The sequence below is a fragment of the Ascaphus truei genome, chromosome 13 (assembly GCF_040206685.1).
Source record: "Ascaphus truei isolate aAscTru1 chromosome 13, aAscTru1.hap1, whole genome shotgun sequence".
NCBI classification, from domain to species: Eukaryota; Metazoa; Chordata; class Amphibia; order Anura; family Ascaphidae; genus Ascaphus; species Ascaphus truei.
Window position 1 is genome coordinate 10,903,230 of NC_134495.1, and position 22,661 is coordinate 10,925,890.

Genomic DNA, 22,661 nt, shown 5'->3' on the forward strand with positions numbered 1-22,661 from the left:
GGAAGAGGGAGAGGTGGGGGGGGGAAGAGGGAGAGGTGGGGGGGGGAGAGGGAGAGGTGGGGGGGGGAGAGAGGGAGAGGTGGGGGGGGGGAAGAGGGAGAGGTGGGGGGGGGAAGAGGGAGAGGTGGGGGGGGGGGAGAGGGAGAGGTGGGGGGGGGGAAGAGGGAGAGGTGGGGGGGGGGGAAGAGGGAGAGGTGGGGGGGGGGGAAGAGGGAGAGGTGGGGGGGGGGGAAGAGGGAGAGGTGGGGGGGGGGAAGAGGGAGAGGTGGGGGGGGGAAGAGGGAGAGGTGGGGGGGGGGAAGAGGGAGAGGTGGGGGGGGGGAAGAGGGAGAGGTGGGGGGGGAAGAGGGAGAGGTGGGGGGGGGAAGAGGGAGAGGTGGGGGGGGGAAGAGGGAGAGGTGGGGGGGGGAAGAGGGAGAGGTGGGGGGGGGGGAAGAGGGAGAGGTGGGGGGGGGAAGAGGGAGAGGTGGGGGGGGGGAAGAGGGAGAGGTGGGGGGGGGGAAGAGGGAGAGGTGGGGGGGGGGAAGAGGGAGAGGTGGGGGGGGGGAAGAGGGAGAGGTGGGGGGGGGAAGAGGGAGAGGTGGGGGGGGGGAAGAGGGAGAGGTGGGGGGGGGAAGAGGGAGAGGTGGGGGGGGGAAGAGGGAGAGGTGGGGGGGGGAAGAGGGAGAGGTGGGGGGGGGGAAGAGGGAGAGGTGGGGGGGGGGGAAGAGGGAGAGGTGGGGGGGGGAAGAGGGAGAGGTGGGGGGGGGGGAAGAGGGAGAGGTGGGGGGGGGGGAAGAGGGAGAGGTGGGGGGGGGGAAGAGGGAGAGGTGGGGGGGGGAAGAGGGAGAGGTGGGGGGGGGAAGAGGGAGAGGTGGGGGGGGGGAAGAGGAGAGGTGGGGGGGGGGAAGAGGGAGAGGTGGGGGGGGGGGAAGAGGGAGAGGTGGGGGGGGGGAGAGGGAGAGGTGGGGGGGGGGAAGAGGGAGAGGTGGGGGGGGGGAAGAGGAGAGGTGGGGGGGGGGAAGAGGGAGAGGTGGGGGGGGGGAAGAGGGAGAGGTGGGGGGGGGGGAAGAGGGAGAGGTGGGGGGGGGGGAAGAGGGAGAGGTGGGGGGGGGGGAAGAGGGAGAGGTGGGGGGGGGAAGAGGGGAGAGGTGGGGGGGGGGAAGAGGGAGAGGTGGGGGGGGGAAGAGGGAGAGGTGGGGGGGGGGAAGAGGGAGAGGTGGGGGGGGGGAAGAGGGAGAGGTGGGGGGGGGAAGAGGGAGAGGTGGGGGGGGAAGAGGGAGAGGTGGGGGGGGGGAAGAGGGAGAGGTGGGGGGGGAAGAGGGAGAGGTGGGGGGGGGAAGAGGGAGAGGTGGGGGGGGGGAAGAGGGAGAGGTGGGGGGGGGGAAGAGGGAGAGGTGGGGGGGGAAGAGGGAGAGGTGGGGGGGGGGAAGAGGGAGAGGTGGGGGGGGGGAAGAGGGAGAGGTGGGGGGGGGGGGAAGAGGGAGAGGTGGGGGGGGGGAAGAGGGAGAGGTGGGGGGGGGGGAAGAGGGAGAGGTGGGGGGGGGGGAAGAGGGAGAGGAGAGGGGGGGGGGGAAGAGGGAGAGGTGGGGGGGGGAAGAGGGAGAGGTGGGGGGGGAAGAGGGAGAGGTGGGGGGGGGGGGGAAGAGGGAGAGGTGGGGGGGGGGAAGAGGGAGAGGTGGGGGGGGGGGAAGAGGGAGAGGTGGGGGGGGGGAAGAGGGAGAGGTGGGGGGGGGGAAGAGGGAGAGGTGGGGGGGGGAAGAGGGAGAGGTGGGGGGGGGAAGAGGGAGAGGTGGGGGGGGAAGAGGGAGAGGTGGGGGGGGGAAGAGGGAGAGGTGGGGGGGAAGAGGGAGAGGTGGGGGGGGGGAAGAGGGAGAGGTGGGGGGGGGAAGAGGGAGAGGTGGGGGGGGGGAAGAGGGAGAGGTGGGGGGGGGGGGAAGAGGGAGAGGTGGGGGGGGGGAAGAGGGGAGAGGTGGGGGGGGGGGAAGAGGGAGAGGTGGGGGGGGGGGAAGTGGGAGAGGTGGGGGGGGGAAGAGGGAGAGGTGGGGGGGGGGAAGAGGGAGAGGTGGGGGGGGGGGAAGAGGGAGAGGTGGGGGGGGGGAAAGGAGGGGGAGGGAGGGTGGGGGGGGGGAAGAGGGAGAGGTGGGGGGGGGGAAGAGGGAGAGGTGGGGGGGGGGAAGAGGGAGAGGTGGGGGGGGAAGAGGGAGAGGTGGGGGGGGGGAAGAGGGAGAGGTGGGGGGGGGGGAAGAGGGAGAGGTGGGGGGGGGAAGAGGGAGAGGTGGGGGGGGGAAGAGGGAGAGGTGGGGGGGGGAAGAGGGAGAGGTGGGGGGGGGGGAAGAGGGAGAGGTGGGGGGGGGAAGAGGGAGAGGTGGGGGGGGGAAGAGGGAGAGGTGGGGGGGGGAAGAGGGAGAGGTGGGGGGGGGGGAAGAGGGAGAGGTGGGGGGGGAAGAGGGAGAGGTGGGGGGGGGGAAGAGGGAGGGGGGGGGGGGAGAGGGAGAGGTGGGGGGGGAAGAGGGAGAGGTGGGGGGGGGGAAGAGGGAGAGGTGGGGGGGGGAAGAGGGAGAGGTGGGGGGGGGAAGAGGGAGAGGTGGGGGGGGGAAGAGGGAGAGGTGGGGGGGGGAAGAGGGAGAGGGTGGGGGGGGGGAAGAGGGAGAGGTGGGGGGGGGGAAGAGGGAGAGGTGGGGGGGGGGAAGAGGGAGAGGTGGGGGGGGGGAAGAGGGAGAGGTGGGGGGGGGAAGAGGGAGAGGTGGGGGGGGAAGAGGGAGAGGTGGGGGGGAAGAGGGAGAGGTGGGGGGGGAAGAGGGAGAGTGGGGGGGGGAAGAGGGAGAGGTGGGGGGGGGGGAAGAGGGAGAGGTGGGGGGGGGGAAGAGGGAGAGGTGGGGGGGGAAGAGGAGAGGTGGGGGGGGGAAGAGGGAGAGGTGGGGGGGGAAGAGGGAGAGGTGGGGGGGGGAAGAGGGAGAGGTGGGGGGGGAAGAGGGAGAGGTGGGGGGGGGGAAGAGGGAGATGTGGGGGGGGGGAAGAGGGAGATGTGGGGGGGGGAAGAGGGAGATGTGGGGGGGGGAAGAGGGAGAGGTGGGGGGGGAAGAGGGAGAGGTGGGGGGGGGAAGAGGGAGAGGTGGGGGGGAGAGGTGGGGGGCGAGCAGAGAGGGAGAGGTGGGGGGGCGAGCAGAGAGGGAGAGGTGGGGGGGCGAGCAGAGAGGGAGAGGTGGGGGGGGGCGAGCAGAGAGGGAGAGGTGGGGGGGGGGCGAGCAGAGAGGGAGAGGTGGGGGGGCGAGCAGAGAGGGAGAGGTGGGGGGGCGAGCAGAGAGGGAGAGGTGGGGGGGCGAGCAGAGAGGGAGAGGTGGGGGGGCGAGCAGAGAGGGAGAGGTGGGGGGGCGAGCAGAGAGGAGAGGTGGGGGGGCGAGCAGAGAGGGAGAGGTGGGGGGGCGAGCAGAGAGGGAGAGGTGGGGGGGCGAGCAGAGAGGGAGAGGTGGGGGGGCGAGCAGAGAGGGAGAGGTGGGGGGGCGAGCAGAGAGGGAGAGGTGGGGGGGCGAGCAGAGAGGGAGAGGTGGGGGGGCGAGCAGAGAGGGAGAGGTGGGGGGGGCGAGCAGAGAGGGAGAGGTGGGGGGGGCGAGCAGAGAGGGAGAGGTGGGGGGGCGAGCAGAGAGGGAGAGAGAGTGGTGGGGGGGCGAGCAGAGAGGGAGAGAGAGTGGTGGGGGGGCAGAGCAGAGAGGGAGAGAGAGTGGGGGGGGGGAGAGCGGAGAGGTGGGGGGGGGGGAGAGCGGAGAGGTGGGGGGGGGAGAGCGGAGAGGTGGGGGGGGAGAGCGGAGAGGTGGGGGGGGGAGAGCGGAGAGGTGGGGGGGGGAGAGCGGAGAGGTGGGGGGGGGAGAGCGGAGAGGTGGGGGGGGGGAGAGCGGAGAGGTGGGGGGGGGAGAGCGGAGAGGTGGGGGGGGGAGAGCGGAGAGGTGGGGGGGGAGAGCGGAGAGGTGGGGGGGGAGAGCGGAGAGGTGGGGGGGGGAGAGCGGAGAGGTGGGGGGGGAGAGCGGAGAGGGAGAGGTGGGGGGGGGGAGAGGGAGAGGTGGGGGGCGGAGAGGGAGAGGTGGGGGGGGCGAGCAGAGAGGGAGAGGTGGGGGGGCGAGCAGAGAGGGAGAGGTGGGGGGGCGAGCAGAGAGGGAGAGGTGGGGGGGCGAGCAGAGAGGGAGAGGTGGGGGGGGCGAGCAGAGAGGGAGAGGTGGGGGGGGCGAGCAGAGAGGGAGAGGTGGGGGGGGGCGAGCAGAGAGGGAGAGGTGGGGGGGGCGAGCAGAGAGGGAGAGGTGGGGGGGGCGAGCAGAGAGGGAGAGGTGGGGGGGGCGAGCAGAGAGGGAGAGGTGGGGGGGGCGAGCAGAGAGGGAGAGGTGGGGGGGGCGAGCAGAGAGGGAGAGGTGGGGGGGGCGAGCAGAGAGGGAGAGGTGGGGGGGGCGAGCAGAGAGGGAGAGGTGGGGGGGGCGAGCAGAGAGGGAGAGGTGGGGGGGGCGAGCAGAGAGGGAGAGGTGGGGGGGGCGAGCAGAGAGGGAGAGGTGGGGGGGGCGAGCAGAGAGGGAGAGGTGGGGGGGGGGCGAGCAGAGAGGGAGAGGTGGGGGGGGCGAGCAGAGAGGGAGAGGTGGGGGGGGGGGCGAGCAGAGAGGGAGAGGTGGGGGGGGGGCGAGCAGAGAGGGAGAGGTGGGGGGGGGCGAGCAGAGAGGGAGAGGTGGGGGGGGCGAGCAGAGAGGGAGAGGTGGGGGGGGGCGAGCAGAGAGGGAGAGGTGGGGGGGGGCGAGCAGAGAGGGAGAGGTGGGGGGGGGCGAGCAGAGAGGGAGAGGTGGGGGGGGGGGCGAGCAGAGAGGGAGAGGTGGGGGGGGGGGGCGAGCAGAGAGGGAGAGGTGGGGGGGGCGAGCAGAGAGGGAGAGGTGGGGGGGGCGAGCAGAGAGGGAGAGGTGGGGGGGGCGAGCAGAGAGGGAGAGGTGGGGGGGGCGAGCAGAGAGGGAGAGGTGGGGGGGGGCGAGCAGAGAGGGAGAGGTGGGGGGGGGCGAGCAGAGAGGGAGAGGTGGGGGGGGGGCGAGCAGAGAGGGAGAGGTGGGGGGGGGGCGAGCAGAGAGGGAGAGGTGGGGGGGGGCGAGCAGAGAGGGAGAGGTGGGGGGGGGCGAGCAGAGAGGGAGAGGTGGGGGGGGGCGAGCAGAGAGGGAGAGGTGGGGGGGGGCGAGCAGAGAGGGAGAGGTGGGGGGGGGGCGAGCAGAGAGGGAGAGGTGGGGGGGGGCGAGCAGAGAGGGAGAGGTGGGGGGGGCGAGCAGAGAGGGAGAGGTGGGGGGGGCGAGCAGAGAGGGAGAGGTGGGGGGGGCGAGCAGAGAGGGAGAGGTGGGGGGGGCGAGCAGAGAGGGAGAGGTGGGGGGGGCGAGCAGAGAGGGAGAGGTGGGGGGGGCGAGCAGAGAGGGAGAGGTGGGGGGGGCGAGCAGAGAGGGAGAGGTGGGGGGGGCGAGCAGAGAGGGAGAGGTGGGGGGGGCGAGCAGAGAGGGAGAGGTGGGGGGGGGGGCGAGCAGAGAGGGAGAGGTGGGGGGGGGCGAGCAGAGAGGGAGAGGTGGGGGGGGGCGAGCAGAGAGGGAGAGGTGGGGGGGGGCGAGCAGAGAGGGAGAGGTGGGGGGGGGCGAGCAGAGAGGGAGAGAGAGTGGTGGGGGGGGGGCAGCAGAGAGGGAGAGAGAGTGGTGGGAGGGGGCGAGCAGAGAGGGAGAGAGAGTGGTGGGGGGGCGAGCAGAGAGAGAGAGAGAGAGAGAGAGAGAGAGAGTGGTGGGGGGGGCGAGCAGAGAGAGAGAGAGAGAGTGGTGGGGGGGGGGGCGAGCAGAGAGAGAGAGAGAGAGTGGTGGGGGGGGCGAGCAGAGAGAGAGAGAGTGGTGGGGGGGGGGGCGAGCAGAGAGAGAGTGGTGGGGGGGGGGGCGAGGAGAGAGAGTGGGGGGGGCGAGCAGAGAGTGGGGGTGGGGGGGGGGGGCGAGCAGAGAGTGGGGGTGGGGGGGGGGGCGAGCAGAGAGAGAGTGGGGGGTTGGGGGGGGCGAGCAGAGAGAGAGTGGGGGGGCGAGCAGAGAGAGAGTGGGGGGGGGCGAGCAGAAAGAGAGTGGGGGGTGGGGGGGCAAGCAGAGAGAGAGTGGGGGGTGGGGGGGCGAGCAGAGAGAGAGAGACAGATCACAAAGGTGAAGAAAAAAAATGACAGTGGGTCGGACATATCACAACAATAAATTACCATTGTTGGATAAAGATGGTACTCAACTGGATTCTAAGGGATATTAAAAGACCAAGATTGCGACCAAAAGTAAGATGGGAGGGTGAAATCAGAACGTGTGTTGGAACATGGAGCGAGACTGTAATGGCAGTACCTGAAAGATTATTGGGGAGGCCTCCACATCCAGCAGTGTGTCAACAAGGGTTGAAGATGATGATATACATTGGAATTATGACCGCTAGTAAATCTCATTACTCAGCTTTTCCGCTTCCAATTTGTTCAATTCACACAGGACTTACGTAGATAAAAGGGAGGTATTTATCAAAATCTGCCAACTGCAAAACTAGGCCAACAACACTGCACCAGATGTCACGGAAAAGTATTCCCATTTGGTTCGGTGTATGTATAGAGCCCCTACAAAAATACCCCACACCTGCAAATGTATGTATTATGTATAATATTATTTACAGAAAGTGTACGCAGCGCTGTACAAGACAACAATACAGGCAAAATAAGGTACAAGCAGCAGTGATAATAGCAGAAAGTATCACATAAGGGAAAAGCAGACCATGCTCAGTCGAAGACAGAGCCACAGATTGAGCCACCTATGCTGAAGCATTGATATCCATAAACGATGGTCTGCTGGTGGCCCTTGAGACCCCTGAATTTAGGATAATCCGCTAGATCCGCTTCGCAGACTGGATCTCACAGGCTCGGCCAACCTCTCTCCCTCCCCCCCCAGTTGATATTATCCGCACTGTTTGCTAATGTCTGAGGGTTCCCGGTATACCAGGGAATCCATCCGCTGCAAAACTGGGGCACACAGCCTCTAAATCAGGGGTTTCAAACTCAGTCCTCAAGGGCCACCAACCGGCCAGCTGTTTTGGATATCCCTGCTTCAGCACAGGTGGCACAATCAGACACTCGTCAAAGACTGCACTGAAGGAGTAAAGACACTGACTGGCACTTTTTGAAGCAGGGTAGCCGGGTTCGATTCACGGTGTCGGTTCCTTGTGACCTTGGGCAAGTCACTTTATCTCCCTGTGCCTCAGGCAACAAAAAAATAGATTGTAAGCTCCACAGGGCAGGGACCTGTGCCTGCAAAATGTCTCTGTAAAGCGCTACGTAAAATTAGCAGCGCTATACAAGAACATGCTATTATTATTATGTCCATAAAACCTGGCCTGTTGGTGGCCCATCAGAACTGCGTTTGAGAACCTTGCTCTAAATTATAGGCTTAATTATTCTTAATCTGGTGTCCCAGCCCCCTGGGTGATTCTGCAAGAGAGGGTGACAAGCCATGGGAGCCACACGTTATCCATACGGTCGGTGGGTGGGAGGTAATCGGACACTGACGGTTGCCATGGGTAACGCTCCTTCATGGGCGGCGCCATCTTGACGGAAGTGACGTCGCCGCCCAGGTGCTGGCTGCGGTGGGGTCCGGGTGAGGGGCGCGAGCGGTGGCGGCGGCTGCAGGTAACGTCACGGGTGGAGGGGTTGCTTCCTGGGTCACGTGACAGAAGCAGGAAGTGCCAGCGGCACCGGCCGCACCCAGGGGAGAGCAACCCTCACTTTCCAAACATGCAAGGAGAGAGGGGGACCTCCCACTACAAAGATAGTTGGGTCTCACTCCAGTATGGGGAAGGGGTGGTGGGGTTTTTTCCCACCACAGAGGACAGAGACTTCAGACCCCCAACACAAGGAGGTGTAGAGAGATGACCAAAAGCACAGGAGGTCTCCTTTCCTAAATGAGGGGTGACCCACCCCCCTCCCAGATCCTTAGGGTAATCCCCCCCGCCCCCCAACAGATCCCCTGGGTCAGCTCTCCCCCCCCCAAAGAGGAATACATTCCACCTGCCAGAGTGAGGGGGTCTGCGTTTAATTCAGGAAGACCGTTAACCCCTTTAACAAAAATATTGGGGCTTTTCCCATAGGGGATCTGGAGTCTGTGCATTAAAGGCTTGTGCTCACCACTGGGGTTTTAGGGCTCTCTACCCATCTAATATTGGACGATTTGGGGTTTCAATCTGTGTCATTTTTGGTTTTTTTTAGACGTTGCACCTTCACAGTGTAAATAATAGAGGGGTTACAGGAGATCAAAGATGCAAATAGGATGGGACATTTGAAGATAGCCGCACAACCACTGATCTAAAACATTTTAGGGACAAAGCAATCACCTTGAAGTGATCCCCCAACTTTTTGGCTAGCCCTTTCCTGTCAGACGGGCCTTCTTGTGTATTGTGCAGCAGGCTCCTCCCAGAACGTGCTATTCTTATCATGCTCAGCCACAGTGTCATGTTAAAAATACCCACATATTTAATGTGTGGTTAAAAATACCCCATATTTCCGGGCTGGAGAGGTTGTGGCTGTTTCCTCTGGTATTCTTTCACTTTCACTATTATTCCACAAGTGCAGAAACATTTCCTGTTTTTAAGCAGCTCACGGTTCCTTGGATGTCTATGGAGTTTTCTGTGGGTCTGTTATTCTGTCTCAGTTAAGAATTAGACCAACAGCGGACCAGAACCGAAGGCACAGTGTTAATTGTCTGTCTTGGTTTATAGAAAGTCAGTATCCGATGGTTGCATGGTTCTACATTTTCAGTTTGGCTCTAGCTGCATCCATGCCGTGGGTCAGATTTCTGCTGGAACCACCTCACCTGCAGCTAAGGTTCCTGACAGAATGAGCAGTCAGAGAGGGACGTGGGACAGCAGGAGATAGCTCAGTTGCTGGAAAAGAGGTGGGGTATGGGATTGATGCACAAGAAATCCAAAATGTTCCATCCATTATTACAGAGCTTTTTACTCCCATCTCGACTACTGTAACATCCTACTGCCCGGCCTTCCTGCCTCTCACATATCTCCCCTACAATCTATCCCAAACGCTGCTGCTGGAATCACTTTACGCTCTCCTAAATCTGTCTCTGTGTCTCTCCTGCTGAAATCACTCTCCTGGCTTTCTATCAAATCCCGTATTACTTACAAAATTCTCTTCACTTTTAAGGCTATACACTCTTCTGCCCCTCCTTACATCTCAGCCCTAATTTCTCGCTATGCACCATCCTGACTCTTGCATTCTGCTCAAGGATGTCTTCTCTCTACCACTTTTGTATCTAAAGCCCTCTCCTGCCTAAAACCCTTCTTGCTCACTGCTGAGCACCTCTGGAATGCCCTTCGCCTCTATTTGACGAGCACCCTCTCTCCACCTTTAAGATCCACCTTGAAACACACATCTGTAACGAAGCATATGAGTAACTCCGTGGCTGATACTATACACCTCATACGTCGACCGTGGCCCCTTACAGACGCACTTACCAGAATGCCCTCCTACGTATCGTTCTTCCTACTTACCACTTAGATTGTAAGTTCTTCAGGGGCAGGGGCTACTTTCCCCAAAATGTTACATTTTATGTCTCCAGCGCTTATTCCCATTATGTGTTATATTATTATGTCATGTGTATGACTGCTGTGACACGCTATGTACATTGCTGGCACTATATAAATAAACAGTGAACCGAAAATCACCCGGCACTCTAGTGATATTTAGTGAATAAAATATCAATGAAATTAAAAAAATTTAAAAAAAATCATCACCGAAATATGTGAAAAGTAAAGGTGACGTATAGCGGTGATAAAGTATAGAAATGTGATATTAAATAAATATATAATATGGCCGATTGGCTTGTTTGCTTTGACCCACGATGAACCCTCCTCTTAGGTTCTTAGTGATGCCGGTTATGAAGAATTCGGGGAGCTCAAGGAACCGGTAGGTGCATTAAAACCCCCCAGAAAAATACAAAAAATAGTGCAATACTGTTGTATGGTGAGCACTGACTTGCAAAATGTACCAAACGAATGTGCACTCACATTTTCCAAAAATTAAACCAGCGTTGTGCCTCTCTGGGGAAACTCCTCCATAATCGTGCAGGTGTTTGGGATTTTGATGTGCAGGAGAACAGGTACTCGGACGTGGATATGGAGAAAACGGGACCCCCTGCACTTAGTCCGTTCTTTTGTGTGTGTTTTCTCCATATCCACGTCCGAGTACCTGTTCTCCTGCACATCAAAATCCCAAACACCCGCACGATTACGGAGGAGTTTTCCCAGAGGGGCACAACGCTGGTTTCATTTTTGGAAAATGTGAGTGCACATTCGTTTGGTTCATTTTGAAAGTCAGTGCTCACCATGCAACAGTAGTGCACTATTTTTTGTATTTTTCTGGGGGGTTTTAATGCACCTACCGGTTCCTTGAGCTCCCAGCATTCTTCATAATGGGCTATATACATAAAGATATACATACAAATTGTACAAAAATCAGTGCACTGGAAAGGAAAGAAACATATTCCAGAAACTGACTCTTGATTTGGCAGTGATCAGAGTTACTTCAATTAATATTGGTGGGATGTGTTACCCCTCCTGTAGTCTTTGAGGACCTCTGCTAGCCCGCAGCTAAATCTCCTGTCTGGGATCCGCGGCCTGCGCAGGTAGTCATCCTCCTTATGCAGATGTTCTCCTTGTGCAGCTCTCAATTCGGAGCATCCCGGCGGCCAGTGATGGCGGAGGAGCAGGAAGCGGTGAAGCCGGGACAGCCCCCCCAGGGACCGCCTCTCCCGCAGGGCAGCAGCAAGACGTACCGGAGCGCCGATCACTCCCGGGCTTTGCTGAACGGACTGGTGGGGCTTAGGGAAGGGGGGATCCTGTTTGACGTGACCCTGAAGCTGGAGGGGAAGAGTGTGGAGGCTCATCGCATCCTCCTCGCTGCGTCCTGTGACTACTTCAGGTGAGGGTCTTCAAACCCTTTTACAGCTTTGCATTGCGTTATTGGCCCATCTGGCAGTGAAGGAGTTAACATGCCACTTCTGAGTGGGGGATCGGTAAATAATACAGATTTCGGCGGAAGGTTTTTCGCCCCGTGCTTCGTGTCCATCTTGTGGCTTTGTGTTGGTCTTGGGAAAACTTGTACATAGTTCTCTGTTATCAGAAACTCTTATATCAGGGGACCCCATAACCCAGCAGAAACACGGAAGAAGTGTTTATCCTTTTAACAAGTAGGACAGACTGCTGCTTCTGCTCTGAGGCTCCTTAAAAGGAACCATATATGACAGGAGTGAGCAACTCCTGTCCTCGAGGGCCACCAACCGGTCAGGTTTTCACGATATCCCTGCTTCAGCACAGGTGGCTCAATCGACTGAGCCACCTCTACTGCAACAGTCTAAGTTACCTGTAATGAAGCAGAGACTAATTGAGCTACCTGTGCTGAAGCATAGACTAATTGAGCTACCTGTGCTGAAGCAGGGACTAATGGAGCCACCTGTGCTGAAGCAGGGATATCCTGAAAACCTGACCTCTTGGCCCTTGAGGACTGGAGTTGCCCACCCCTGATATATGAAGTGCTGCATTACCACGTGGTCACCTTCAGTGTATTGTGCTCTGTGTATTGCACCAGGGGGATGTTTGCAGGGGGGCTGAGAGAGATGGAGCAGCGGGAGGTACAGATCCATGGCATCTCATATAGTGCCATGTGCAGGATCCTGGACTTCATATACACGTCCGAACTGGAACTCGACGTCCACAACGTGCAGGAGACGCTTGCCGCCGCTTGCCAACTGCAGGTGAGAAGGAGAAAGGTTAACTTCACCAAATCGGCGGTGGGAATGGAGAGATTGCCTGTAATGTGGCGGGTCACGTGTAAGATTTGGCGCTTTCCCTTAATCGTGGTGGTGGTGGAAGAACGGGGCCCAGTGTATACATGATATTGCAGATTGGGAAGATGAGCCCAGAGTGGGACAGGTGTAGCGATGTCTTGCAGTTGGGGAATTCTCGAGTTGCCGTTCTGTGTGTTTTTAAGCTAAAAAGCCAGCCACAAACCTATCGGACAACCAGAAATATAAAATGCACCAAATTCAATTGTTTTATTCTTCATTAAAACCAATCACTGGAATTTTTTTTTTACTTGTAGTAAACCCCCAAAACTCGAATCCATTACTCCCCATAAACATTCCCAACCAACATACCAAGTTTTGGGGCAAGACGTACCTTAGCAAATTGTCTTTGTTAGAATTGGTTTAGTTGCTTAATGAAGTGGGTAATCAGACGTTGAGGGCTGTATTTAGAAACCCCTCAATTCTAGTTCTTCCCCGTTGCTCTTCATGCAGATCCCTGAGGTCATCCGGTTCTGCTGCGACTTCCTCATGTCCTGGGTGGACGAGGAGAATGTCCTGGAGTTGTACAAACTGGCCGACCTCTTCCACCTGAGCCGGCTCAGCGAGCAGCTGGACACCTTCATGCTCAGGAACTTCATCACATTCTCACGCACCCAGATGTACCGGCAGCTCCCGATGGACAAGGTGTACTCCCTGCTCAGCAGCAACCGGCTGGAGGTGCGAGCGTAAGCAAAGACCTGTAACGAGATCGCTGAGCGTAGTATGCCACAGACCAGACACACACACAGACCACACACACACACAGCCCTGCACAGTGCTGGCAAGTAAATCGATCAGGATACAGGGAAATGTCCAGGGGTGGTCAAGGGAATTGATATTTTATCAGTGGAATAAGTGTCATCAGGAAGATTTTGATCTGGAAGATAGGAGGGTTAAACAATTGATAATTATTTCTCCTTGCATATCTCTGGCAAGTGTGTGTGTGTGTGTGTGTGTGTGTGTGTGTGTGTGTGTGTGTGTGTGTGTGTGTGTGTGTGTGTGTGTGTGTGTGTGTGTGTGTGTGTGTGTGTGTGTATTAATAGCACTAGGTTGGTTGTCTCAGGAGTCCAGATATTCTGGACAAGTCACCAAATTATCTGAGCTGGGTTCTCATCCTACTGTACCCTGCACTTATCCCCCCAATATCTGCCTGCCTGTCCCGGCGGTCAATAAAGAATCCAGCCGTTCTTCCTTCTCTTACTGGTCAACGCCATTCATGGAACAATTTGCAGCGTGTCTCCGACGCGCCAGTGGTTTAAGAGTTTTCAAGACCTTGGCTTTTTCTTTCTTGAAACACGTCTGGAATCTGTCATATCTTAACAATCTGTACCTAGGGCACACTTTAAAATGAAAGGTAACTCTAAATGTAAGTTGTTCCTGGTAAAACACTTGATACATGAATTAATAAATAAATATATTTAAAACCCCCAAATTGATACCGATCAAAGTCATCCCCAATCTAGAGACGGTACCACCACCAGGTGAAATATGGTCCGTTCACCGAGCCACCGGCGGTGCCAATGGGCTAGGAATGTATAATCAACCATTCAAAAGAGAGCCCAGAAAAACCCTTGGTAACATTGCAGTGATGTAATAAACAGGTTTGTATTTTGTGGTGTAACGGAGTGCTTTTCTGGGTTCTTTCTCTCATATGGTTGATTTTTTACGCATGCGCATGTACACACACCCATAATAAAGTTACAACCCCATAGTGACCCCACGGCATCTCCTCCTTCAGGTAGGCTCTGAGAACGAGGTATACGAGGGTGCTCTGCTTTACCACTACACCTCGGAGCAGGTGGAGACAGACCAGGTGAGCTTGACGGAGTCCCCGAAGCTGCTGGAGACTGTGCGCTTCCCCCTGATGGAGCTGCAGGTGCTGCAGAGGCTGCACGACAAGCTGGGGCAGTGTCCTCTGAAGCTGACCGTGTCCAGCGCCCTGGACTATCACAGGAACGAGTGTCTGCAGCCAGTGCTGCAAGGTCCTCACACGCAGCTCCGTTCCGACTTCCACTGTGTGGTGGGCTTTGGGGGGATGTACTCCGCCCCCTACACTGTGCTCAGTGACCAAGCCAAGTACCTGAACCCCCTGCTGGGGGAGTGGAGGCCGCTGACCGCTGCTCAGGCCCCCCGCATGTCCAACCAGGGCATCGCTGTCCTTCATAACTTTGTGTACCTGATCGGAGGCGATAACAACGTCCGGGGCTTCCGGGCGGAGGCGCGATGCTGGAGGTGAGGGAACGCTCAACGTTTGCAAGAGGGGGATGCCGCACTTTAACCATAGCCAAGTTTTCTATAGAAGAAGAAAAATATCCCTTGTGTTATTAATACAAATCCTCCTACATACTGAACACATTGCATGAGTTATCCTTGGTGGTTACAATCACCCAGGCTCCCAAACACAAGCCCTAGACATTAGGACACATTAGAAGCTTTGCTGAGGTTGGAAGGGGTGTATATCTATTAAAGGTTCTCATCTCTCCTGGGGAGCGGAAGTGCCGAAATATGATGTTTTATCTTCAATAAAGAGGGCACTTTTTTGCCATTTGTTATTTTCTTTTTATTGAAGCAGGGAGTCTCTGGAGCTGAACCCTGATAATGTCAGCGTCCGGAGATACTTGACACCGTGGGGCTCATGTAATGGCGGAGTTTCAAAGCTCCCGCTCCCTGCGGGCCAATAGGAAGCCGTGACGTCACCAGGTGCGGCTTTCTCTTGGCCAGCGTGACGCGGGAGCTTTAAACTTTGCCAAGATACCGACATCCCCTTTTGGAGGTCTGGATCTCATCAGCAGGGGGTCCCCCGGAGCTCAAATTGATGGGGTTCAGCTTCGGACAACTCCAGCTTCAATCCTGTATTAAAATAATAATTTACAAAACCTGCCTGACTTGCTTTTTTAAAGCTGCAGTTCAGTCTTTTTTTTTTTTTTAATTAATTTTTTTACTTCAATAGTTTCATGTGTGCAATCTCTAATTACTTAAAGAACTGCATAGCTGCCGGTCAATTCATTCTCCATGTATTGATCGGCGAAATTTGGTGACATCATTAGTGAAGGGATATGTTTTTCTTCCGCTTCTGTCACTCAGTGGAAGCTCATGAATATTCATGAGCACTCCTGCACTGACATGTGCTAGAGGGAGGGCAGGGCTGACAAAGGGGTGTGCCAGGGCTTGTGACAGGACATGAAGGGGCAGTGCCTTAGCAAATGGCTGTTAAAATAGAATACAAGAAAATTGGTCTTTCAAAGTTGTTTTTTTAAAAACAGAAAATGCTAAAAGTATTTTTTCTTACTACAGAACTGATTTATTAAAAAAAACACACATGCAGGATATTGCCTGAAGTGCAGCTTTAAAGCCCCGGCATGCAAACTCCCAACGTTTATTATTTATTTATTTCCCGAGGTACGATCCCCGACACAACCGCTGGTTCCAGATCCAGTCCATGCAGCAGCCCCACGCTGACCTGTCCGTGTGCGTCATGGGCGGATACCTGTATGCAGTGGCAGGGAGGGATTACCACGATGAGCTGAAAGAGGTGGAGAGATATGACCCGCGCACCAACTCCTGGGAATGTGTGGCACCCCTACAGAAAGAGGCAAGGAGAACCCCCCCCCCCCCAAAATAACTGGTACCCAAAAGCTAGCGTATGTACTATAATCTAATTGTCGCTAGCGCTCCAGGGATATGGATTATATGACGACAAAAAAGATTCCCATGGGAGCACACGGGTTTACCATGAAAAGTAATCCAAATTTTATTAGATATAAACAATTAAAAACAGGGGAGGGGACACCAAACTAGCTCCCCATGGGACAAAAACCACACTGGAAATAACCAAGTGGTATAATCGCACAATGTTGCTGTTCAAAGACGCCCACTAGTGGCAGAAGGTAGATCATTTGTACCACAGACTGGTAAGTGCCACAATAGTGAGTCACAGTGACAAGCTACACATGGACCAAGGTAATAATCTTAGGCCCGGGCCATAGAGGGGTGAGGAGTTCCGAGCCGCGCTGACTCTGAGGCTCGCCTGCTGAAATCTGCGCGATTTCATGCCCATGCAGGCGAGCCAGCGGGCACGATCGGAGGTGGGGGGAGACTGAGGGAGGCGGGGCAGTGACGTCGCTGGGCCAATCGCCCGCGACGCACTGACGTCGACGTCACGGCGCCGTGACGTTGACGCAGCTCCGCGCTGATTGGATGTTTTCAGCCGACAGCGCGCTGAAAAACAGCTTGGCGCTCGGCTGAAAACTCCAGCGCCTCAGCACGCCTGCGGACGCTCGCGTGAGCCCCCTCTAAAGGCATCCTCATTGACGATGCAGGGGCTCAGCGCGGAGCGTCCGCACGGCTCAGCACGGCCTGTCCTTCTATGGACTCGGCCAAACGCAGTCCCACATACATGGAGATGGGAAAAGAAACACATGGAGTAAACTGCCGGCATACAGGAGAGACAGTATTAATATGCTGAAATAGCCAGTAGCAGCTCATAATTGCTAATGGCAGCTGATACAATGTCCCAACGAACAAAGTCCTGAAGAGAAGCGTGAGATGAGTTTCTCAAAAAAATGGGTCCAGGTAAAGTGTGCAATCCTTAATATATCACCGTGTAATATGAGCCATATCGGTGAGTGGGGGGCACAGTCCCTAAGAGAAGGGGTCCCCCAGCCAGGCTCCCACTCCTAGTGGAACCCCTTTTTCCCCTTGGGAATCTTTTTTGTTGTTGTCACACACACACACACACACACACACACACACACACACACACACACACACACACACACACACACACACACACACACACACACACACACACACACACACACACTGCCCCATATTTACTAATTAGTTCATGACACCGAACAGCATATTCAAGTAAATGGGCGCTTCAGTCTCTAGAATAGCACTGCTTGGTTAATATGCGCCTGTGCCCTTTAACAGCAGGACATGTTCACTAGTGTTGTATATCCTGGCCTGCAGGTCCACGCACACGCGTGTGCAGCGATGGACGGAAAGATGTACGTGGCTTGTGGCAGGAGAGGAAACACCTACCTGAAGGACACCTGCTGTTATGACCCAGAGAGGGATCGGTGGGAGTACGTGGCCCCCAGCCCTGTGCGGAGAGCGTGGCACGGGATGGTGGCACTTCTGGAAAAGATCTATCTGATCGGCGGAAGCAATGACGACGAGGGCTTCCGGCAAGATGTCCTAGAGGTGCAGACATAAGGGTGGCAGCTAGGGCTGATCGTTTTCACGTCGAAGACTGAGCCACTGTGCTGAAGCAGGGATATCCTTAAAACCTGGCCCATTGGTGGCCCTTGAGGACTGGAGTTGGCCACTCCTGGTATCAAGGACGATTGGGTGCAGACTGAGTTCACCTCCTTCAAAAGTGAAGACATAGCCGAGAAAATAAGCGCAAAACGCACTATAAATTCTCATACTGTATATGTGACAATAATCAAGTGACATAGATACGCGAGAACACATGAATGTGGGCAAAGGAGATCCCTGCTTTGCCGGGTGCTTGTGAGGCGTTTTCCCAACTCCTCTGGCAGAAATAGAACACATGACAGAGCGCAGAGAGGCCAGTGAGTAATACGGGCGGCACAGTACCAGGGGAATGAATGGGTTAAACACAAAACAGTGAATGACGAGCTCCTCACTTTAGGGGGGGGGGGGGGAGGATTCGAAGGATAACTGAATCCTTAACAGTAGCTCAGTAATGGATCTGCAACGATCACGATGAATACATGGGCAGACAATGCGAGAGAGGGGGCACAGTGTGACGCTGTATGGAATTATAACACACAACGCTGTGCAGGTTACACCCATGATTAGCCCACAGGCAAAGCGCAGACAGACCACAAAGGGTCTCGCAGAACGTGGACCGCTCCGGCCCTCCCGTTTCGGCGTGTGATGTCACTCCCGGTCGTGACGTCAGCGCGACACTCGGGTCTCTGTCTCCGCGCCTCCACAGCCGCCAACCACCAAACGGAGACTCACTTGGGCTGTCTGCAGTCTCTTAAAGAGGACACTTGAAGGTTAATTTACCGTTTGAATCCTACCCACCTAATGTGAGGAGGTCGTCATCCACTGGTTTGAGCACCATCTCTGTATAACACACTCACCTCCCTGGTATTGTGCTGCACATACTCACTGTGCCGTAAAAAGGAAGACTTAACCAACCCACCCGACAGCCTCAGAGCAGAGCCGGCAGGAGCGTGTCTGTTGTCTCTTGGTCTTTTCGCATAGAAAATGCTGAGAACAAGCATGAGGGGACTTGATAAGGTTGGGACATTTAACAGAAGACCTAGATGAGCGGGGACAGATTGAGGTTAGGAAGCAGAGAATCAGATAGAGATCGGGACTTGGCTTTGACCATGAAGATGAGCCAACTGGGATAGATGGGCAGCTGTCTCTGCATCCAACGTCTGTGTATCTGTCACTGATTCCTTCTTTCCTCCTGTCCTGCAGGTGGCGTGTTACAGTCCAAAGACAGACCAGTGGTCTCTGATGAGCCCTGTTCCCTCGGGGCACGGCGAGCCTGGCGTGACCGTGTTGTCCAACAGGATCTATGTCCTGGGAGGCAGGTCACACAACCAGGGCGGCCGCATGGACCACGTGCACGTGTACGACGCGGAGAGGGACAGCTGGCAGGAGGGGCCGCGCCTGGAGGATGATATTTCGGGCATGGCAGCCTGCGTCATCACCCTGCCCCGGTCCATTTTGATAGACGCCGATGTCTGGACTCAGGAGATGTACATGGATTACATGGACAGGTTGCAGCATCCCGCTGACAACGCTTCCGAGGTCATGAGCGTGTCAGACTGGGAGGACTTGGACAACTCCGGAGAGGACTGAGGCCTGTATAAGCCTGTGAGACGTGCATCCTACTTTTATACCTGTGACCCGTGCAATCTGGAAGTCTGCCTTTACTGAACTGTCTTGGCCTGTCTGCTGCCCGAGGTTCTGCCACCGCGTTGCTTTGCATGTTGTTCTATCGCTTTGCAATGTGTTGCGGGTGCCTCGGGAGCGAATGGGATTGTACCTCTGTGCACAAAATGCCTTGTGTTATTTTTATCGCAGAGCTAACCAGGGACACAGCTCTGCCTTCACCCGGCACCAATGCAGATGCCAGCAAGATTATTCTTTTTTTTAAACAGTAAATCCTGGCTTTTTCGGATCACTCTTTGGCCTGGGCCTGTGGTCCGGTTTATTGTTGTGGGTCTCCAATCCGTACAGTGACTATGCACAAAAAACATTTCTTCAGATGATTTCTACATTTACCTGGGAAGCGCCAGATCCCCCCCCCCCCAATATTTCCAATACAATGCCAAATGCAAAAAAAAAAAGGGATGTGCATTGATCTCTCGTGTGATTCTTGTCCTACTTTCTGTACTGTTGTTTCCATCTGCAAAGCGCCCTGACGTGCTTCTGATTATTGGAATGCGTCCCGGACACAATTCTCCTGTATGTGCACAGTTTGTTTTGCGTTGGGACAGCAGAAATAAGAAGGGCCTCGGAGAGCCTCTTCTAGCGTTGCTTACACTGCAGGGGTGCACAAACATTTCTCCCTGCGTCCCACTGCTCGCACCACCCCTCCTGCTCTGCTCCGGCGTCAAATGACGCCGCGCGGGGTACATGCGACATCCCGTTGCCATGGTAACGCAACGTCCCGCGACCCGGCGAGGTAAGAGAAGCTAACGAGGCCTTGCGCGGCCCCCCCAGCTTTTAATTTAAAAGCCTTCGGGGAAGCGGGGGGCCTCTAACTGCCGCGCCCCTCCCAGAAAATCTTAGGGGGCGATGGGGGGCGCCCTCAGTTTGCGCAGTTCTGGCTTAGAGGAAGGAAGGTGCAATGCACGTGTACTATACACAAAGACAGAAAATTCCATTCGGTCTGTACCTCCCCCGCTCTTATCCCTGCGTTAGCCAAACATTTCGGAATTCTGTTGCAAGGCGCAATCACCCCCAAAGAGGGCGACACGTAATACAATAGCACTAGAGTCCTTTCACCGCTGGAGAGAAGAGGATCGCCTGTCGGCAATATGCGGCGATCGCTTCCAGCGCCGAGGGGGTTAACCCGTTCACCGGTTTAGACGCAAACACGTTGAAAATAAAATATGGAGCAATGCGGTGTGCAGCCTTCTGGCTGAGGAGGGGTTAATCTGAAGATGGATGTAGCGCCCGGGATGCAGGGAACAGCTCTTTATATTTCCACTGCACGTGCTCACTGGATCACTCCTTGGCAGAGATTGAGAAAGGAGGAGGTGCACCCTGCCTGTACCAAGATGGCGGGGAGGGAGGCTGTGTGCCGGGCGACACCCGAAGGCGCCTTACAGGGAGATTCGGGACAAATCCGTTGACTGTAATAAAATTGGCTTGCGTTAGGATGAGGGAATTATTTTTCAGAAAGTCGAAAAATTCTCAATTACAATGTCGGCGCCTTGTATTACCGAGCACCCCACTTCATCGATGCACATTTTTTTTTTTTTTTTTGGAACGGGTGCCCCTGCAGGATTGTAAAATCTCGCAGCACACCTGCCTAACAAACCTCACCTCGCTCACACGTTTGCCAGGTGTCCAGTATTGAACCGGACTGTCCTGTATTTGGACACTGTCCAGTAATAAATTAGAGGTAATACTGGGCGTGTATATGTATACCGGTATTACCTCTCTGGGCGTGTATGTGTATACCGGTATTACCTCTCTGGGCGTGTATGTGTATACCGGTATTACCTCTCTGGGCGTGTATGTGTATACCGGTATTACCTCTCTGGGCGTGTATGTGTATTCCGGTATTACCTCTGGACGTGTATGTCTATACCGGTATTACCTTTCTGGACATGTATGTGTATACCTCCGGTATTACCTCTATAAAAATGTATGTGCGGTGTTCGACAAACCTATACATTTGCTCGCCCCGGGCGAGTGGATTTAACCACCGGGCGAGTAAATATTGGCCCAAGCAGCACACGTTTGGTACTAGGTGGCGAGTAGATTTTTTGGTGATTTGTCAACCACTGTGTATGTGTGTACCGGTATTACCTCTCAGGACGTGTATGTGTATACCGGTATTACCTCTCTGGACGTGTATGTGTATTCCGGTATTACCTCTCTGGGCGTGTATGTGTATACCGGTATTACCTCTCTGGGCATGTATGTGTATACCGGTATTACCTCTCTGGACGTGTATGTGTATACCGGTATTACCTCTCTGGGAGTGTATGTGTATACCGGTATTACCTCTCTGGGCGTGTATGTGGATACCGGTATTACCTCTCTGGACGTGTATGTGTATACCGGTATTACCTCTCTGGGCATGTATGTGTATACCGGTATTACCTCTGGACGTGTATGTTTATACCGGTATTACCTCTCTGGGAGTGTATGTGTATACCGGTATTACCTCTCTGGGCGTGTATGTGTATACCGGTATTACCTCTCTGGACGTGTATGTGTATACCGGTATTACCTCTCTGGGCGTGTATGTGTATACCGGTATTACCTCTCTGGACGTGTATGTGTATACCGGTATTACCTCTCTGGGAGTGTATGTGTATACCGGTATTACCTCTCTGGGTGTGTATGTGTATACCGGTATTACCTCTCTGGGCATGTATGTGCATACCGGTATTACCTCTCTGGACGTGTATGTGTATACCGGTATTACCTCTCTGGGCGTGTATGTGGATACCGGTATTACCTCTCTGGACGTGTATGTGTATACCGGTATTACCTCTCTGGGTGTGTATGTGTATACCGGTATTACCTCTCTGGGAGTGTATGTGTATATCGGTATTACCTCTCTGGGCATGTATGTGTATACCGGTATTACCTCTCTGGACGTGTATGTGTATACCGGTATTACCACTGTGGGCGTGTATGTGTCCGGTATTACCTCTCTGGGCGTGTATGTGTCCGGTAGTACCTCTCTAGACGTAGTGACCTGACGGGCTTGGAGGGGCTGCTGGATTTTCCCTGAGCAAGGGTGCTGGGCAGCTTCCTCCATCCTGATTGGCTGCTGCTGGGTAATGCAGCCAATTAGGAGGTGTCAGGTGCCCTGGGGGTGGGGCAAAGGAGAGAAGAAAACAGCATGGAGCAGACAGGTGTGTTATTCGTTGTTCGTTCCACCATTGTGTCCAGTATTTTTGGAGAAGCCGTCTGGCCACCCTAGAGTAACGCACGCTCCCACACCCCTAAAATATGTCAGCCGCGCAGCGGGTGCGTCCCGCGTTGCGTCCCTCGTAACGAGGATGGGGCGGATCGTGTCCTTGCTGTCTCGGGGTGGAGGGATTGCCCCGGGGTGGCAGCACCCCTGGCAGAGGATGGTGGCACCCTGGTACTGCTACAAATTAATAGTGTGATGTAAAATATGGGGAGTGACGTCAATGTCCGTGGCCTATGTAGTAGGTGGGGGGGGTGGAGCTGGAAGACGCCAGAACCAATGAGGTCGAAAGCTGGTCTGCGCAGGGATTGGCTGGAATACCAGACAGGAGGGCGCCTTTCATTGGCTACCGCCTGGCACGAGCGGGAAGCTGATAGGACGAAGGCGGAGCAGGGAAAGGGCGTGACAGATCCTCACAGTTGATTGGCAGGATGCCTAACGAATGAGAGCGCAGTTGACGGCGCGGGCCAGGCTCTGATTGGCCGAGGGCGGAGACAGGGCCGCGGGGGGGACCCCACCGAGCTAAAATGCAGATGGGCGGGGTCGCGGAGGTCACGTGCCGGGCTACCATTGGTCTTCGCTCCTCTGACGCGCTTTCCGGGGTAGCCTGAATGCGAGAACCC

At 56.1% G+C, this 22,661-nt stretch overlaps 2 protein-coding genes across 9 annotated transcripts in view; one reads left to right on the forward strand and one right to left on the reverse strand.

Annotated features, from left to right (window-relative positions):
- MED15 (mediator complex subunit 15) overlaps positions 1–6,600 on the reverse strand; it is a 31,144-nt gene extending 24,544 nt beyond the window's left edge. For 2 of the 4 annotated variants that reach the window (XM_075568461.1, XM_075568460.1), the window contains exon 1: positions 6,336–6,600. The gene's annotated coding sequence lies outside the window, so the exon portion shown is untranslated. The remainder of the gene's footprint in view (positions 1–6,335) is intronic. The other 2 variants (XM_075568459.1, XM_075568462.1) reach the window with 2 other exon arrangements.
- A 968-nt stretch (positions 6,601–7,568) lies between these two features.
- KLHL22 (kelch like family member 22) lies at positions 7,569–19,245 on the forward strand. Of its 5 annotated transcripts, none has more exons than XM_075568463.1 (10): positions 7,569–7,657; positions 8,783–8,918; positions 9,391–9,538; positions 10,700–10,957; positions 11,624–11,789; positions 12,333–12,557; positions 13,618–14,111; positions 15,279–15,471; positions 16,854–17,087; positions 18,348–19,245. In XM_075568463.1, the coding sequence occupies exons 4-10, from the start codon at positions 10,731–10,733 to the stop codon at positions 18,732–18,734; spliced, it is 1,926 nt and encodes a 641-aa protein (XP_075424578.1). In that variant the 5' UTR covers positions 7,569–7,657; positions 8,783–8,918; positions 9,391–9,538; positions 10,700–10,730; the 3' UTR covers positions 18,735–19,245. The 5 variants fall into 5 exon arrangements, with proteins under 5 accessions (XP_075424578.1, XP_075424582.1, XP_075424583.1 ...); XM_075568464.1 differs by lacking the exon at positions 7,569–7,657 and adding an exon at positions 7,712–7,799; XM_075568467.1 differs by lacking the exon at positions 9,391–9,538.
- Positions 19,246–22,661: the final 3,416 nt, after the last annotated feature.

What these genes read in the sequence shown, in the direction of transcription:
- KLHL22 (XM_075568463.1), top strand. Translation starts at nt 10,731, where the DNA reads ATGGCGGAGGAGCAGGAAGCGGTGAAGCCGGGACAGCCCCCCCAGGGA. An exon ending in TCAGCAGCAACCGGCTGGAG is followed by an intron (nt 12,558 to 13,617) that starts GTGCGAGCGTAA and finishes CTCCTCCTTCAG; the next exon opens with GTAGGCTCTGAGAACGAGGT. An exon ending in TGGCACCCCTACAGAAAGAG is followed by an intron (nt 15,472 to 16,853) that starts GCAAGGAGAACC and finishes CCTGGCCTGCAG; the next exon opens with GTCCACGCACACGCGTGTGC.